Source organism: Bombina bombina, chromosome 2 (genome assembly GCF_027579735.1).
Source record: "Bombina bombina isolate aBomBom1 chromosome 2, aBomBom1.pri, whole genome shotgun sequence".
Classification (NCBI taxonomy): Eukaryota; Metazoa; Chordata; class Amphibia; order Anura; family Bombinatoridae; genus Bombina; species Bombina bombina.
Window position 1 is genome coordinate 772,383,773 of NC_069500.1, and position 19,585 is coordinate 772,403,357.

General features: G+C 38.6%; 1 protein-coding gene across 1 annotated transcript in view; it reads left to right on the forward strand.

Annotated features, from left to right (window-relative positions):
- Positions 1–18,821, forward strand: part of NDUFA13 (NADH:ubiquinone oxidoreductase subunit A13) — a 37,401-nt gene extending 18,580 nt beyond the window's left edge. Inside the window, exons 4-5 of the mRNA XM_053702924.1 lie at positions 2,656–2,725; positions 18,637–18,821. Coding sequence (XP_053558899.1) covers positions 2,656–2,725; positions 18,637–18,756 — 190 coding nt within the window. The 3' untranslated portion in view covers positions 18,757–18,821. The remainder of the gene's footprint in view (positions 1–2,655; positions 2,726–18,636) is intronic.
- The last annotated feature ends 764 nt before the right edge of the window (positions 18,822–19,585 follow it).

The following is a 19,585-nucleotide window of genomic DNA, read 5'->3' on the forward strand; positions in this document are numbered from 1 at the left end:
AAAGAATTACTGCTCATTCTACTAGAGCTGTGGCTTCCACATGGGCTTTTAAAAATGAGGCTTCTGTTGAACAGATTTGTAAGGCGGCGACTTGGTCTTCGCGTCATACTTTTTCCAAATTTTCCAAATTCGATACTTTTGCTTCTTTGGAGGCTATTTTTGCTTACCTGATAAATTTATTTCTCTTGTGATGTATCTAGTACACGGCCCGCCCTGTTTATTAAGACAGGCAATGTATTTTATTTTTAAAACTTTCAGTCACCACTGCACCCTAGTTTCTCCTTTTTCTTCCTAGCCTTCGGTCGAATGACGGGGGGGTGGAGCTAAGGGAGGAGTTATATAGGAGTTATATAGATTGCTCTGCTGTGGGTGCTCTTTGCCACTTCCTGTAGGGAAGGAGAATATCCCACAAGTATGGATGAATCCGTGGACTCGATACATCACAAGAGAAATAAATTTATCAGGTAAGCATAAATTGTTTTTTGTAGTGTAATCGGTCTCGGATGCTCCCGCCCCTCTCACGCCCTCCTCCAGCGATGGGCCGCCCTCCATCCTATCCCTCTGCATCGATTGCTTAGCAAAGTGTATTGCATGATGCCTTAATATCAAGGCATCGCTGCAATGCCCTAGAAGCAATCCAGTGCTTGAAACTCCTGAGAACATACCAGGCACCTCCTTGGTCGTTAATGACCGTTTTTTGTAGGACGTACCTGGTACATCCTCGGTCGTTAAGGGGATAAAACAAGTTTGACAAATTTTCTGGAGTTACAGTTTAGGCTTTTATGTTTTGCAAGAATAAAATGCTTCAGAGATAGAGTTAAAAAATATAGCAGTTGTTACAGGAGTTATTCATGTGTACAAAATGAAGCTTTTAGCAATCAATACTGCAGTGCTGCAAATGAGTATAGCAGCAGGATTGCAAGCTTCTCTCATAAACAGGTTCTCCAGTTCATTCCTACTATTATCTTTTTAAAACAAATTGAAATCCTGCAATCATGCACGTGAACGCAAGTTTTCAATGATGGGATCGGGTCAGGAGGGGCGTCCCTATGATGCTGGACACACCCTCCAGACCGCGATCGCATCCTGGAAGCGCCGTCTGCTTCAGGACGTCCTATTTCGTCCTAATGGCTCTAAAGCCCAGCGTGGTTAGGACGGAATAGAACATCATAACGGTGCTAAATGGTTGAACCATTTGTTCCGCACATTAACAAAAACGCTGTATTTAAAAAAAAAAAAAAAAATCTTATAGTTGCAACAAGTAAACTCCCCTTTTAATTATTCCTGACATTTTTAGTCTATTTTGTTAATTGCCCATAGGAGGAGCTACTGTAGTTTTTCACATTTATTTACTTTTTTTTTTTTAAGCAGGCTCAATAAATGTTTACTTGTGTTTAAGATGGAATTCAAACCAATCAATTTAGATGCGTATCATAAAACTCATTAATAAAGAGAGATTGTAACACATCTTCATATTCTGTATTGTCTAGTGCTTATTTAATTAAATTCTTAAAGTGAATGTAAATTTTGATGCTAAAGTACCTGGTTTTTAAAAATGTGATTAAAAACAGGGACACTTTAATTCATCATCAAAATTTACATTTCACTCCTGTTGTGAAAAAAAAAACTTACCTTTACCTTTTTAAACTTAACAGCTCCAGCTTCCTCTGGTCGTCGCAAGCCATTTCTGACGTCAGAAATGATGGATAGGTCATTCTCCAATCACGGGGGAATCAGTGTCTGATTCAAGGCCGTGATTGGAGGAAGCCGGATTCCTCATTTTAGACCCAGGAAGAGGCTTTGCAATGGGTGGAGGAAGCTGCAGCGGCTGTCAAGATTAAAAGGTATTTTTTTTTTTTTTCACAACAGGAGTGAAATGTAAATTTTGATGAATTAAAGTGCCCCTGTTTTTAGTCAAATTTTAAAAAAACGGGCACTTTAGCATCAAAATTTACATTCACTTTAAGATAGTGTTGTTTCCAGGACCTGTTTAATAAGCACACCATGCTAAAGCCCAGGGCAGTTAGGACGGCATGGAATGTCCTAATGGCGGGAAGGGGTTAAACCAATATTCTAGTATCTGGCGTGCACTCTGTACTAATGGTTGTTTATAGATAGGCACAATGAGTATTAGGCATGGGCATTGGGCAGAATGTTTGTTTTTATTCATTTACTGTGCCAATTATGGCAACAGGCAGCGGCATTCAGCTATTTTTAATAATGCAAAACACAAATATCTGAATTTGCCCAGATATTTGTGTTATACTATTAAACAAATCCGGCAAAGATAGCCTAAAAAATAGCCATATTTGCCTACAGTATTTTGTCAGTTAATAAACATTTGTAGGGAACTCAACTGATACTGTTTGTATTAGAATCTTCAAATAAACTTTACTTTGCTTTACATGCAAAAAAAACCCCAAGAAGTCTTAAATGTGCTATGACGAACAGCATTTGAGTAAATGATCTCTAATATAATTGGCAGCTTTCTTGACACAGCTTTTTAGAACATTTGACAGTATTTAAAAGTTGTATGAGTTTTTTTTTTTTTTTTTTTTTTTTTAATATCAAACAAAACTAATTTAAAGTAGGTAATGTAGGATTGCCACTTAACTTTCATGCACCACTATCGTCCCTTTTTCTTTCCCTATATAGAGTATTACGACTACTACGTGAAAATTTAGAGGAAGAAGCAATCATTATGAAAGATGTTCCAGGCTGGAAGGTGACTTTTTTTTTTTTTTTTTTTTTTTTCCATTTTCTCAACTTGGTTTGTCTGATCACTGCTGTAACTCTTTTAAAGGGACAGTCTTGTCAAAATTAAAATTTCATGACTCAGATAGGGCATGCAATTTTAAAAAAACTTTCCAATTTACTTTAATCATCAAATTTGCTTTCTTCCCTTGGTATTTTTTGTTGAAAGCTAAACCTAGGTAGTCTCATATGCTAATTTCTAAACCCTTGAAGGCCGCCTCTTATCTCAGTGCATTTTGACAATTTTTCACAGCTAGACAGCACTAGTTCATATTCTCCATATAAATAACATGGAGTTATTTATGAGTCAGCACTGATTGGCTAAAATGCAAGTCTTTCAAAAGAACTGAAATAAGGAGGTAGTCTGCAGAGGCTTAGATACAAGGTAATCACAGGGGTAAAAAAGTGTATTAAAGGGACACTGAACCCAATTTTTTTTCTTTCATGATTCAGATAAAGCATGCAATTTTAAGCAACTTTCTAATTTACTCCTATTATCAAATTTTCTTTATTTTAAAAGCAAGGATGTAAGTTTAGATGCCAACCCATTTTTGGTGACCAACCTGGGTTGTTCTTGCTGATTGGTGGATAAATTCACCCACCAATAAACAAGTGCTATCCAGTGTACTGAACCAAAAATTGGCTGTCTCCTTAGCTTTTTCAAATAAAGATAGCAAGAGAATGAAGAATATTTGATAATAGAAGTGAATTAGAAAGTTGCTTAAAATTGCCTGCTCTATCTGAATCACAAAAGAAAAAAAATGGATTCAGTGTCCCTTTAATATAACTGTGTTGGTTGTGCAAAACTGGGAAATGGGTAATAAAGAAATTATCTATCGTTTTAAACAATACAAATTCTGGGGTAGACTGTGCTTTTTAACATAGTTATTAAGTCCATAACAGCAGCCAGCAGACCAGAGCTCAAGGATATGTCTGCTTCAGCTATGGCTTTAGTTCAGTAATGTTTGATTGCTGTGATTTGAGAGCTATTCTAGTTAATTTTTATACAGTGCATGCATTGTACGTTTTACAATTTGGAGAGATAACACTCACACATTTTGTGCAGTTGTTCATCCTCTAGTGCACACACACACAACAGCAGTGATCACACAGCTCTCCTGTGCACAACTATACTTGGCCACTAACTATGCTTACTCTAACTTTAACAAAGGCTTCAGATTATTGTTAAAGGGATAGGAAAGTCAAAATTAAACCTGCATGGTTCAGACAGAGCATGTCATTTTAATACTTTTACATTCAAATTCACTTCTATTTTCAAAATTGCTATGTACTCTTGGTATCCTTTTTGAAAAAGAATATGTAGCTGTCCTTTAGTACTGAGAGTTAGCTGGTGATTAGTGGCTACACACAATTGTCTCGTCATTGGCTCACAAGATGTGTGCAACTAACTCCCAGTAGTATATTATTGCTCTGGAGTGGACTTCGACTGTGCGTTTAAGCCCTTTGCACAGGTTAAACACGCAGGTCTATAATGTAATAGAGCATTATTACTACTTCACTGACAGAGCATTTTCTTATTGAACTTTAACATTGTAAAGAGACAGTAAACACCTTGAGATTTGTTTATAACATGTTTTGGTTATATTTAATTAAACAGCTTTGCAATATATTTTCATTATTTATCCCCCCCCCCCCCCCCCTTCATGTAATTTAGCTCTGAAAATTTAGCAATTTCTAATTCCCAGACTTTAAACTACACCCTGCTGACATCTCAAGCCTAACTATATATCTTTACCTAATTGGCTTTGAGATAACTGCTCAATAATGCACTCTATACTAACACTATAGCTGTGGTAAGCCTTGTTGTCTGCCTACTAAAGCCCAGATTGGCTCCTCCAAATATGGCAAATGGTGGGTGGAGTTTCACTACTGAAAAATAATTGCGGAAAATGGATGTTTGTTTTAAAAACGTTTAGACTTGGCTGATGTGTTATTCTAGCAGCACAACAGAAATGTCTATTACACTTATTACACAGTGCTTACTGTTCCTTTTTAAGTATGGTGCTGCTTTAACATCTGATCCCAACTACATGTTTGAGAATACTCTTCTGTGCTCGCTGCTTGTTCAAGGCCATAGTTTTCTATGAAATTTACACCACTAGCTGTACACTCACGCTCCTGCCATAATAGAGATAGTTTCAGTACTGAGCTATGAATGTGTTAAACATTGCAATTTTTCTTTTTTTTTTTTTTTTTTTTTTTACTGTAGCCGTTTCATTTTTGCCATAATGCCTGCTTTACGTAGCGATTGTCAAATCTCGTTTCTCTTGTTAAGTGTATCCAGTCCACGGATCATCCATTACTTGTGGGATATTCTCCTTCCCAACAGGAAGTTGCAAGAGGATCACCCACAGCAGAGCTGCTATATAGCCCCTCCCCTAACTGTCATATCCAGTCATTCTCTTGCAAGTCTCAACCAAGATGGAGGTCGTAAGAGGAGTGTGGTGTTTTATACTTAGTTTATCCTTCAATCAAAAGTTTGTTATTTTTAAATGGTACCGGAGTGTACTTTTTATCTTAGGCAGTATTTAGAAGAAGAATCTGCCTGCGTTTTCTATGATCTTAGCAGAAGTAACTAAGATCCATGGCTGTTCTCACATATTCTGAGGAGTGAAGTAACTTCAGAGAGGGAATGGCGTGCAGGTTTTCCTGCAATAAGGTATGTGCAGTTAATATATTTCTAGGGATTGAATTTGCTAGAAAATGCTGCTGATACTGAACTAATGTAAGTAAAGCCTTAAATGCAGTGAGAGCTACTGGTATCAGGCTTATTAATAGAGATACATACTCTTATAAAAATGTAATATAAAATGTTTGCTGGCATGTTTAATCGTTTTTATATATGTTTGGTGATAAAACTTATTGGGGCCTCGTTTTTTTCCACATGGCTGGCTTGAATTCTGCCTAGTAACAGTTTCCTGACTTTCCACTGTTGTAATATGAGTGGGAGGGGTTTTTTGTGCAGCAAAAATTAGACAGACATCCAGCTTCTTCCTGCATGATCCAGGATATCTCTGGAGGGCTCAAAAGGCTTCAAAGTCGTTTTTGAGGGAGGTAACAAGCCACAGTAGAGCTGTGGCAGTTGTGACTATTTAAAAAAAAAAAAAAAAAAGTTTTTGTCAGTTATTATTCTGTTTGGTATTAAGGGGTTAATCATCCATTTGCAAGTGGGTGCAATGCTCTGCTAACTTGTTACATACACTGTAAAAATTTTGTTAGTGTAACTGCCTTTTTTCACTGTTATTTCAAATTTTGGCAAAAATTTGTGTTTCTTAAAGGTGCCGTAACGTTTTTTATATTGCTTGTAAACTTGTTTAAAGTGTTTTCCAAGCTTGCTATTCTCATTGCTAGTCTGTTTAAACATTTCTGACACAGAGGAAACAACTTGTTCATTATGTTTGAAAGCCATGGTGGAGCCCCATAGGAGAATGTGTACTAAATGTATTGATTTCACCTTAAACAGTAAAGATCAGTCTTTAACTATAAAAGAAATATCACCAGAAGATTCTGACGAGGGGGAAGTTATGCCGACTAACTCTCCCCACGTGTCGGACCCTTCGCCTCCCGCTCAAGGGACGCACGCTAATATGGCGCCAATTGCATCAGGGACGCCCATAACGATTACCTTGCAGGACATGGCTGCAATCATGAATAATACCCTGTCAGAGGTATTATCCAGGTTGCCTGAATTAAGAGGCAAGCGCGATTGCTCTGGGGTTAGGAGAAATACAGAGCGCGCAGATGCTGTAAGGGCCATGTCTGATACTGCGTCACAATATGCAGATCATGAGGACGGAGAGTTTCAGTCTGTGGGTGACGTCTCTGATTCGGGGAAACCTGATTCAGAGATTTCTAATTTTAAATTTAAGCTTGAGAACCTCTGTGTATTGCTTGGGGAGGTATTAGCTGCTCTGAATGACTGTAACACAGTTGCAGTACCAGAGAAATTGTGTAGGCTGGATAAATACTATGGGGTGCCGGTGTGTACTGATGTTTTTCCTATACCTAAAAGGCTTACAGAAATTATTAGCAAGGAGTGGGATAGAACGGGTGTGCCTTTTTCCCCACCTTCTATATTTAGAAAAATGTTTCCAATAGACGCCACTACACCGGACTTATGGCAGACGGTCCCTAAGGTGGAGGGAGCAGTCTCTACTTTAGCAAAGCGTACCACTATCCTGGTTGAGGACAGTTGTGCTTTTTCAGATCCAATGGTATAACAATTGGAGGGTTACCTTAAGAAAATGTTTATTCAACAAGGTTTTATTTTACAGCCCCTTGCATGCATAGCGCCTGTCACGGCCGCGGCGGCATTCTGGTTTGAGGCCCTGGAAGAGGCCATCCATACAGCTCCATTGACTGAAATTATTGACAAGCTTAGAACACTTAAGCTAGCTAACTCATTTGTTTCTGATGCCATTGTTCATTTGACTAAACTAACGGCTAAGAATTCCGGATTCGCCATCCAGGCGCGTAGGGCGCTATGGCTTAAATCCTGGTCAGCTGACGTGACTTCGAAGTCTAAATTACTCAACATTCCTTTCAAGGGGCAGACCTTATTCGGGCCTGGTTTGAAGGAAATTATTGCTGACATTACTGGAGGTAAGGGTCATACCCTTCCTCAGGACAGGGACAAAGCAAAGGCCAAACAGTCTAATTTTCGTGCCTTTCGAAATTTCAAGGCAGGTGCAGCATCAACTTCCTCCGTTTCAAAGCAAGAGGGAACTTTTGCTCAATCTAAGCAGGCCTGGAAACCTAACCAGTCCTGGAACAAAGGCAAGCAGGCCAGAAAGCCTGCTGCTGCCTCTAAGACAGCATGAAGGAACGGCCCCCTATCTGGCGACGGATCTAGTAGGGGGCATGGGCAAGAGATGTTCAAGATCATATCTCAGGGATATCTTCTGGACTTCAAAGCTTCCCCTCCACAAGGGAGATTTCATCTTTCAAGGCTATCTGCAAATCAGATAAAGAAAGAGGCATTCCCACGCTGTGTGCAAGACCTCCTAATTATGGGAGTGATCCATCCAGTTTCGCGGACGGAACAAGGACAGGGTTTTTATTCAAATCTGTGGTTCCCAAAAAAGAGGGAACCTTCAGACCAATTTTGGATCTAAAGATCTTAAACAAATTCCTCAGAGTTCCATCTTTCAAAATGGAAACTATTCGGACCATCCTACCCATGATCCAAGAGGGTCAGTACATGACCACAGTAGACCTAAAGGATGCCTACCTTCACATACCGATTCACAAAGACCATCATCGGTTTCTAAGGTTTGCCTTTCTAGACAGGCATTACCAATTTGTAGCTCTTCCCTTCGGGTTGGCTACAGCCCCGAGAATCTTTACAAAGGTTCTGGGCTCACTTCTGGCAGTTCTAAGACCGCGAGGCATAGCGGTAGCTCCGTATCTAGACGACATCCTGATACAGGCGTCAAACTTTCAAGTTGCCAAGTCTCATACAGAGATAGTTCTGGCATTTCTGAGGTCGCACGGGTGGAAAGTGAACGAGGAAAAGAGTTTTCTATCCCCACTCACAAGAGTCTCCTTCTTATGGACTCTTATAAATTCTGTAGAAATGAAAATTTACCTGACTGAGTCCAGGTTATCAAAACTTCTAAATGCTTGCCGTGTTCTTCACTCCATTCCGCGCCCTTCGGTGGCTCAGTGTATGGAGGTAATCGGCTTAATGGTAGCGGCAATGGACATAGTGCCATTTGCGCGCCTACATCTCAGACCGCTGCAATTATGCATGCTGAGTCAGTGGAATGGGGATTACACAGATTTGTCCCCTCTGCTAAATCTGGGTCAAGAGACCAGAGATTCTCTTCTCTGGTGGTTGTCTCGGGTCCACCTGTCCAAGGGTATGACCTTTCGCAGGCCAGATTGGACAATTGTAACAGATGCCAGCCTTCTAGGTTGGGGTGCAGTCTGGAACTCCCTGAAGGCACAGGGATCGTGGACTCTGGAGTTAAGAGCGATATTCAATGCTCTTCTGGCTTGGCCTCAGTTAGCAACACTGAGGTTCATCAGATTTTAGTCGGACAACATCACAACACTGGCTTACATCAACCATCAAGGGGGAACCAGGAGTTCCCTAGCGATGTTAGAAGTCTCAAAAATAATTAGCTGGGCAGAGTACCACTCTTGCCACCTGTCAGCAATCCATATCCCAGGCGTGGAGAACTGGGAGGCGGATTTTCTAAGTCGTCAGACTTTCCATCCGGGGGAGTGGGAACTCCATCCGGAGGTGTTTGCTCAATTTATTCATCGTTGGGGCAAACCAGAGTTGGATCTCATGGCGTCTCGCCAGAACGCCAAGCTCCCTTGTTACGGATCCAGGTCCAGGGACCCAGAAGCGACGCTGATAGATGCTCTAGCAGCGCCTTGGTTCTTCAACCTGGCTTATGTGTTTCCACAGTTTCCTCTGCTCCCTCGACTGATTGCCAAAATCAAACAGGAGAGAGCATCGGTGATTCTGATAGCACCTGCGTGGCCACGCAGGACTTGGTATGCAGACCTAGTGGACATGTCATCCTTTCCACCATGTACTCTGCCTCTAAGACAGGACCTTCTGATACAAGGTCCTTTCAATCATTCAAATCTAATTTCTCTGAGACTGACTGCCTGGAGATTGAACGCTTGATTCTATCAAAGCGTGGCTTCTCCGAGTCAGTCATTGATACCTTAATACAGGCACGAAAGCCTGTTACCAGGAAAATCTACCACAAGATATGGAGTAAATGTCCTTATTGGTGTGAATCCAAGAATTACTCATGGAGTAAGGTTAGGATTCCTAGAATATTGTCTTTTCTCCAAGAGGGCTTGGACAAAGGATTATCAGCTAGTTCCTTAAAGGGACAGATTTCTGCTCTGTCTATTCTTTTGCACAAGCGTCTGGCAGAGGTTCCAGACGTTCAGGCATTTTGCCAGGCTTTGGTTAGAATTAAGCCTGTGTTTAAACCTGTTGCTCCTCCGTGGAGCTTAAACTTGGTACTTAAAGTTCTTCAAGGAGTTCCGTTTGAACCCCTTCATTCCATTGATATTAAACTTTTATCTTGGAAAGTTCAGTTTTTGATGGCTATTTCCTCGGCTCGGAGAGTTTCTGAGCTATCTGCCTTACAATGTGATTCTCCTTATCTGATTTTTCATGCAGATAAGGTAGTTCTGCGTACCAAACCTGGGTTTTTTACCTAAGGTGGTTTCTAACAAGAATATCAATCAAGAGATTGTTGTTCCATCATTGTGTCCTAATCCTTCAAAGAAGGAACGTCTTTTACATAATCTGGACGTAGTCCGTGCCTTGAAGTTTTACTTACAAGCTACTAAGGATTTTCGTCAAACATCTTCCCTGTTTGTCGTTTACTCTGGACAGAGGAGAGGTCAAAAAGCTTTGGCAACCTCTCTGTCCTTTTGGCTTCGGAGCGTAATACGCCTAGCCTATGAGACTGCTGGACAGCAGCTCCCTGAAAGGATTACAGCTCATTCTACTAGAGCTGTGGCTTCCACATGGGCCTTCAAAAATGAGGCCTCTGTTGAACAGATTTGCAAGGCTGCGACTTGGTCTTCTCTTCACACTTTTTCAAAATTGTACAAATTTGATACTTTTGCTTCTTCGGAGGCTGTTTTTGGGGGAGAGGTTCTTCGGGCAGTGGTTCCTTCCGCTTAATCCTGCCTTGTCCCTCCCATCATCCGTGTACTTTAGCTTTGGTATTGGTATCCCACAAGTAATGGATGATCCGTGGACTGGATACACTACAAGAGAAATACATTTATCAGGTAAGCATATAATGTTTTTTTGTTTGAAACCTGTTTTTCCTGATAGAAACTCACAGTTCAGACTGAATTTAAATGTGTGGTGTGTGTTTTGTTTTTTGTTTTGTTAAAAGCTAATTGTAGATGAAGAATTGTTCCTTTTAAAATTGCAGCCACAATGTAAAAGTTTTGTATTACTCACTGATCATCCACTTTTGTTTGTATGTTGGCTGTAGGAAAATAGCGCCAGAAGGCTTGTAGCATTTCTCGAAATCAAAAGCAAATCTGTTAATCGTTAATCTGTTAGTCAATTATCGTTGAGACGAGAGATCCCCCCCCCTCCTAAGTAGGGAATTAGAAGAGTTAACTGCTCCGTCCTAAAGGATGTGAGCCCACAGTGTTTCATTGCGATTAGAAAGGAGTTTATCTTCCTCCAGATCTGAACTATAATGTAGATTACCTGATCAGTGTTTAAATCTATCAGAGGGAAATTAAACTCCACAGGCACTCTCCTATGTGATAACAGAACAAGAATTTCCTGATGAGGATATGACCGCATTCAACAATCATCCGGTCCATCAATTCTTCAGCCAGTTTTGAAGTGGATGCTTCAAGCTGATTTGTGTATAGCAATACATACCACTGATACCCCTGCTTTATAAGCAAAATAAGAAAACAAGCAAAGTATATTGCATTTGTACCTTTCTGGTCCAGGAGGCCTTCGTACCAGCTCAAGCATCTTGCAGGAGAGCCACTTTGGGGATTCTACAAAAACGTCTAATTTGTCATCCCAGTCCTCAGGATGTTGATAGCTTGGTTGCTGTATGACCCGTATTCCAGCTCCAGTTATAAAAAAAAATGTTTATTTTTTTTTTCCAAATTTGTTGATTCAACATAATACCTCTGCATCAGGCATTAAGCATGTAATCTTTTGCAATTTAAAATGATATAAATATTTATATATAATTTTTTTTTTTTTACATTAAAAAAAAATTAAGCTGTTTATTTTTAATGTTGAAATAAACAGCAAGTACAAATCTTGTTTTGAAAGAAAAAAAAAAGCTAAGTAGCAGATAAAGGACAACTCCCAGAGCTACATTAACAGACACATACCAACAAGAATTTTTTTTTTTTTTTTTGTACACACACTAGTTTTTCAGAAACTCTGTTCTGCAGCGGCCTCTTGAATTTAGCGCAGAAACAGCTATTAATGTCTCTTTAAAATATTTTTCTGAACCTTTTTAATCAGAAATTGTGTTCACCTTTTTAAAAGTCAATATTTCCTCTGTTTATAGAACATAACACCTCTAAAATTATTTTAGAGCGCAATTAAGTCTAAGCTTTCTGTGTGACTGCAAATTCCTCTGCCTCACTAATAGTAGGATCCAGTCACTCACATATTTGTCATTCAGCATTTTAGAGACCTAAGGGTTGTAGCTTTTTTTTTTTGTTTGTTTCATAATCTATGCAGTGAATAATTATCTTTTAGTATTTGCTTATACATTTGGTGTATAAAGTTATTTTTATGCTTAACTTGGATTCAAAGATAAAAAAACAACATAGTTAATTTTAATCATTGTAGACTGGTTTCTTTGTTATTTCTGAATGTGCTACTCAAACATTGGCAAATCTTCTGTGAAATCTAACTACAGATCTTCAAAGAAGGGGCAGGAAGTGTCTCCTGGGGGCTTTTAAGATACATGAGCAATTGTTAGACCTCACCTTTCTACTCAGTCTCTGATTATACCAGCAGATTGGATCTCAACAAAGTATGCAAGACGATATTATTATGGGGAAAGCGAGAGATGGCTGTGGGTGCAAAGCCAAACTTAAACTCTATTCTCTAGTGAGTTTTACTCTATTAAAGATGAATCTGTCCCCTGACACATCTTTTCTGACCTTTTAAAAGATTTTAGAGATAAAATGGAACCATTTATGTTCCAAATTGTCACCTTGGCTTACTCTACTAAAGTCTACAGGCAAGCACCTTCATGCACATCCCTCTAAAATGGATATTACTTTGGAACTTGGGTAACGCTGGAGGTATTTCAGCTCATTCCAGCAGAGCCGTTGTTTCTTCCTAAGCTTTCAATATGTTGCATCCTTGGAGCAGATTTGCAAAACTGTAACAGTTTCCTCTACGCTCGTTTTACATATTTTATCATTTTGATGTTTTTGCTGCCTCGGAAGTGGCTTTTGGCAGGAAAGGTCCTTCAGGCCGCAGTGTCTGACAAATAGGAACTGCCTTATATTGTCCCACCCTTTCCTTGACATGGACTCTCAGCTTGGGTATTAAATTCCACATGTCAAGTTTTCCCGATGGACTCTCTTTTTTTCATATGAAAGAACTAAATTTATGCTTATCTGATAAATTTATTTTCTTTAGGGATAATAAGTCCATTGGCCCTGTCCTCTTAAGTTTTGGGTGACAGTTCTAATTTGCATCTCTGTAGACCCTGCTTTTGTCTTTCCTACCTATGTTTCCTTTTCTCTGCTTGCAAACTGAGGAGAGGTGGGAGGGATTCAAGCTCGTGTGTGTGTTCTTGCCTCTTCCTATTGGCGGAAATCTAAAGGAGAGTTGTGGCACATGTGCAAACCCATCAGTACTGGAATGTAATGCAATGAAAGGAAAACTTCAACATAGTGGCACCCATGGCTAGAATGAGGCAGGGAATATCACTATGCTTATTTACATTGTGTTATTGTCCCTTAAATATTTGGAGGCTATGTCATCCAGATACATATTGTGGTTGTCTGTGATTATCATTCTACTAAAAGCCAGAAATACCTCTTAATTATCTGATATAAATCCAAATGTTTTTCCAATGTGTTGGAGTTCTAGTGTGTGTTTAACTGAACGTTTCACTTTTATTGAACAGGTGCTATTGCAGCTGTATGTAGGACTTAAAAGGGACACTCAAGTCAAAATAAACTTATGATTCAGATAGAGGATGCAGTTTTAAAACCCTTTCCAATTTACTTCCATTATTAAATTTTGCACACTTTTTATATTAACTCTTTCTTGGGAACAAGATCCTACTTAGCATGTGCACAGGGTATACGTATACTAGTCTGTTGTTGGCTGATGTCTCTTGCATGATACAGGAGGCCGGTAAATGGGAGAAAAAAATACTTGTCAAAAATCTATTGCTTATTTGAAAGTCAGAGTAAGTGTAATTGCATTGTATTTTTATTATGTACGTCTTAATTATGTATTTCTACTGCATTGAGTGGTCCTGTAAGTGAGGTGTCCTCTTTGGTCAGTGTGAGACCACCTTTAATGAATATCACTTCTAGTTATGTATCCTTGGGTTTTCAAGAGAAATAAAGCCTTGGTTTCTGCAACTGCAGATTTAATTGGTTCTTCTATAATATAAAGTGCTTTCTAAACCATTATACACTTGCAAGATAGTTACTGAGTGTCAATGGGGCTAAATTACCCTTTTTGTGTTAGTTTTGCTATCTTCTTGCATTCACGTAAAAAAGGTATATTTTGAGACCGCTAAAACAGTGTAGATTCCTAGCCTCAGAAAAAAATACTTGCAAATTATACACTGGTGACATGTATTGTGCTTTAGAATTCTGAACAAATTGGTACCTCAGTGTCCTCGAACTCCCTATACAAGGTCATTCATTACTAACTGAGCAGTAGACACTTCAAACTTGGACTTCAGGCATATGTAAAGTAGAAGCGTGGTATGGTCTGCTCTTCATAATAAAGCACCACAAATAGTATATCTGGGTGTCCTCTATGCTAAATACCATTTGGACTACCAATATGGTTATTTTTATTACTATTTTTAAAGGGACAGTCTAGTCCAAAATAAACTTTCATGATTCAGATGGGGCATGTAATTTTAAACAATTTTCCAATTTACTTTTATCACCTATTTTGCTTTGTTCTCTTGGTATTCTTAGTTGAAAGCTTAACCTAGGAGGGTCATATGCTAATTTCTTAGACCTTGAAGGCCACCTTTTCAGAATGCATTTTAAGTTTTTCACCACTAGAAGGTGTTATCTATATGAAAAACATGAACTAACACTATGCTCATGCACGTGAATCTGCAGGCACTGATTGGCTAAACTGCAAGTCTGTCAAAAGAACTGAAATAAAGGGGCAGTTTGCAGAGGCTTAGATACAAGATAATCACAGAGGTAAAAAGTTTATTAATATAACTGTTGGTTATGCAAAACTGGGGAATGGGTAATAAAGGGATTATCTATCTTTTAAAACAATAAAAATTCTGGTGTAGACTGTCCCTTTAATTCCTAATTTACTCAGTCCTTCTCCATCTGCTTGAAGCCTGAGCCTGCTTTAATTGTATTAAGTTAACAATAAAAACATTCCAATTTACAACTTTTAAAGGGACATTCTAATTTAAATTAACAAGTTTTCTGAGATATTCGGGCCATATTGCTGCCCTCCAGTTTGGTAAAGATAATATGCACTTAGTGAACTATACCCTTTTTTTTTTTTTTCTTTTTTTCTTTTTTTCTTTTTTTCCTGAACAACTTATGGCAGCCTCTCTCCCGCTAAATAGATAGACCTGGGAGGTCCCTTATTAACAGCCTATACTTTATTGGACCGTTTACTGGATACTGTTTTTCTTGTTCACTGTTTTACTCACTAACAAAGTGAGTACACCCCTCACATTTTATGTTTTTATTGACAACACTGAAGAAATGACACTTTGCTACAATGTAAAGTAGTGAGTGTACAGCCTGTATAACAGTGTAAATTTGCTGTTCCCTCAAAATAACTCTACACAGACATTTAATGTCTAAACAATTGGCAACAAAAGTGAGTGCACACCTAAGTGGAAATATCCAAGTTGGGCCCAATTAGCCATTTTCCCTCCCCAGTGTCATGTGACTCGTTAGTGTTACAAGGTCGCAGGTGTGTTTAATTTGGTGCTATCGTTCTCACTCTCTCATACTGTTTACTGGAAGTTCAACATGGCACCTCTTGGCAAAGAATTCTCTGAGGATCTTAAAAAAAGAATTGTTCCTCTACATAGAGATGGCCTAGGCTATAAGAAGATTGCCAAGTCCCTGAAACTGAGCTGCAGCACAGTGGGCAAGACCATACAGCGGTTTCACAGGACAGGTTCCACTCAGAACAGGCCTCGCCATGGTCGACCAAAGAAGTTGAGTGCACGTGCTCAGCATTGTATCCAGAGGTTGTCTTTGGGAAATAGATGTATGAGTGCTGCCAGCATTGCTGCAGAGGTTGAAGGGGCGGAGGGTCAGCCTGTCAGTGCTCAGACCGTACGCCGCACACTGCATCAAATTAGTCTGCATGGCTGTTGTCCCAAAAGGAAGCCTCTTCTCAAGATGATGCACAAGAAAGCCCGCAAACAGTTTGCTGAAGACAAGCAGACTAAGGACATGGATTACTGGAACCATGCCCTGTGGTCCGGTGAGACCAAGATAAACTTATTTGGTTCAGATGGTGTCAAGCGTGTGTCGCGGCAACCAGGTGAGGAGTACAAAGACAAGTGTCTTGTCTACAGTCAAACATGGTGGTGGTAGTGTCATGGCCTGCATGAGTGCTGCCGTCACTGGGGAGCTACAGTTCATTGAGTGAACCATGAATGCCAACATGTACTGTGACATACTGAAGCAGCGCATGATCCCCTCCCTTTGGAGACTGGGGCGCAGGGCAGTATTCAAACATAATGACCCCAAACACACCTCCAAGACTACCACTGCCTTTCTAAAGAATCTGAGGTTAAAGGTGATGGACTGGCCAAGCATGTCTCCAGACCAAAACCCTATTGAACATCTGTGGGGCATCCTCAAACGGAAGATGGGCGAGCGCAAGGTCTCTAACATCCACTATCTCTGTGATATTGTCATGGAGGAGTGGAAGGCTTTGAAGCTCTGATGAACTCCATGACCAAGTGGATTAAGGCAGTGCTGGAAAATAATGGTGGCCACACAAAATATTAGCACTTTGGGCTCAATTTGGACATTTCCACTTAGGGGTGTGCTCACTTTTGTTGCCAACGGTTTAGTCATTAATGGCTGTGTGAGTTGTTTTCAGGGGACAGCAAATTTACACTGTTATACAGGCTGTACACTCACTACTTTACATTGTAGCAAAGTGCCATTTCTTCAGTGTTGTCACATGAAAAGATATAATAAAATATTTACAAATATGTGAGGGGTGTACTCACTTTTGTGAGATACTGTATTTAATGTAATTTTGTGTTTCATTATAATCCTGCTAATATGAGAGCTTTTAAATAATAATAAAAAAAAGGCTAAAAAGCACCAAGGGATAGACTTTTAGTTCTTTAACAATGAATACTAAGCATCAAATATGCTGTAACTGTAACACACAGGGTCTCCTACAATTTTCTAATATGGAGAGAGATTATAAAAATAACCAATTTTAAAGTTGTTTGTACACATTTTTAAAATTTGTGTTTTGTAATATTTCTATAATTTGTTCAGGACCTCCTGAGTGAAACACATTTAGTATTGGACCTTGAATGTATTTGTTTTAGTTCTAGTGTTGATCACAGCCTCTAAGTTGGGGGGAGGGTTTAAACTAGTTTTACTGAACTGCTGCGGTTACCAGAATATTTGTTGGGGGGTGTTGAATTTATTTACGTTAGTTTTATTGTATGCAGGTAGTCTGATCATGTAACTTACATTGTGTCTATTTACCTTAAAAGGGCCATTAGTTAAAATCTGTTAGAGAATGGCATTTTAAGACTATTGACCCTAGATAGCTGTGTGTTTAACCCCTCCAGTAGAAATAACACTCTGGGCTCGCAGAGCACTGCTGGCCCCTAGTGGAAACTGCAGCTGCTCCTATCAGCAGCGCTAGTTGCATGACTCAGATGTGGAATTAATGTTACTGATTGAACATTTGCGTTTTTCTGCTTGGGGGCCAGCAGTGCTCTGTTAGTCCTGTACATTATTTCTACTGTGTGTTTAACCCCTTTGCTTAAAATTACATGCTCTAATGGATTAAAAAAAATGTAAGTTGTTGTGTTTTTTTTATGTAATGTTGTACAAAGAAACTAAAAAGCAAGTTCTGTAACCTGCAAATCAAGTAGCTGGTTTAGGAACTTTGCATTTTGAAAGCCAAAGTTTAGAGATTTGGCTCTTTAGTCTCTCAAAAAACAACAAAAACAAATGTATTTGTACACAAATTAGGTGTTTTTTGTCCTTTTAAAATGGAATTGCCCATAAATTAATGAAAATATAACATTACAGTCTTTTTATTTTTTTTTTTATATTGCTCGTTTTAGCTGTAAAATCAAACGTTCCCTTAAAGGGACAGTATACACCAATTTTCTTATGACTGCATGTAATAGACACTACTATAAAGAATAATATGCACAGATACTGATATAAAAATTCAGTATAAAACTGTTTAAAACCTTACTTAGAGCTAAACTGGAAGCTTCTGTTTAAAATGTTACTGGAACATCCACTGCTAGTGGGAAATATCAGACACCCCCCCCCCATTCCTTTGCATATGAAAAGACCCTTTACACAAACAGAAGCAAGCTGGAGTAGGTATACGTCTGTATTCTCCTAAAACTTTGGGGCTTGGTTAGTAGTCTGTAAATCAGAGCAATGATATTTAAAAATAAGCAAAACTATCCATTTAAAAAAAAAAAAGTTATGGTCTATATAAATAGATCATCTTCAAAACATTAATGCATAAAAAGAGTGTATAATGTCCCTTTAAGCGGTTGGAGCTTATATTATGCACATAAGAATGTTACAAATTGCTTGACCCAGCTTCAGTGATTGCATAGAGCAGTGCTCAAACTCATTTACAGTTTGTTTTTAATTTCCCACAATCAATGCAGAGACTATATATAGCTTGTAGCATTTTGCAGTGTACTTGTGTTACAAAATTAGTTTTTGGTCCTCTGTGGGACAAGCTAAATATTTTGGTTAAAGCAAGGTTGTTTAAAGCAAGTACAATAAAAAAGGTTGCAATATTTAATTTTCATTGGTTTATGGGGAATTTTTATTTGGAGTATTATGCACTTTTTTTTTTTTAAGTCACTATTCTTGCCATGATGGTAATTGTTTTCTATGATGATTTCTAACGATTCTGCTTCACTTTGTTTACGGCAGGTTGGAGAGTCCACATTCCACACAGACCGGTGGGTTAAGCCAACACTGAATGAACTTTACAATCTCCGGGCTCAGGAAGAGCTTATCAAAAAGAAGTTTAGTTTCCAGTGGTATGTCTAAACCACTGATCATTCTCTATTAGTGTACTGTATTCAACTTTCAAAATAAATTTCTTCCATATTTTTTTTTGTGTGTGTGGTGTGTTTACTCTGGTTCAGTAATGCAGGTTCACATGTTTAATAATTTAATCAAATCACTTGGAGTAGTGTTATAAGACACAGACCTGAGGCATATTTCATTTAGAAAACAATATATCAAATGACGAGAGTACTCACGATATGTTTAAATCAACAGTATCTGTTTATTATGAGTACACCTTATGTTATAGTTGTGTACAGGTGGTTCTCCCAGATCTGACCATTTCACACGTTTCCTCAGAGATCAGGCGTTGACAAGCTCATCATGTTTTAAATAGAGAGAGAACCAATAGGATACCTATTTGCATTATCAACATATGTGTATCATTAGATCTTCACACCCGCTGATTAGAAAATATATCTATCAATGGTACCTCTCAATATTATCTTCTACATTTAACCTGAGCTTGTAAATCATAAAGTACTAATTGCAATCATAATATATGAGATCACCTTTAAAATGCTATGTTATAGAAATAAAAGCATATTACACAAGACATAACTACAGACAGGTTTTGAGTACCATGAGCATAAACATATTAACTTCAAACCACAAAATGGAATGCCAAATATAATAAATTTGAATGTGATTATTTTAGTTTGTCAAGGTACTAATCTGCATTTCAGCAATTAATAGACTTTATGAATGATAATGAAAATAATCTTAATTAGACATACAAAGAAGACCACTAATACATAGAGTATTTTGATTTAAAATTTGAATGCACATGCTAAATTATCACTTCCACATT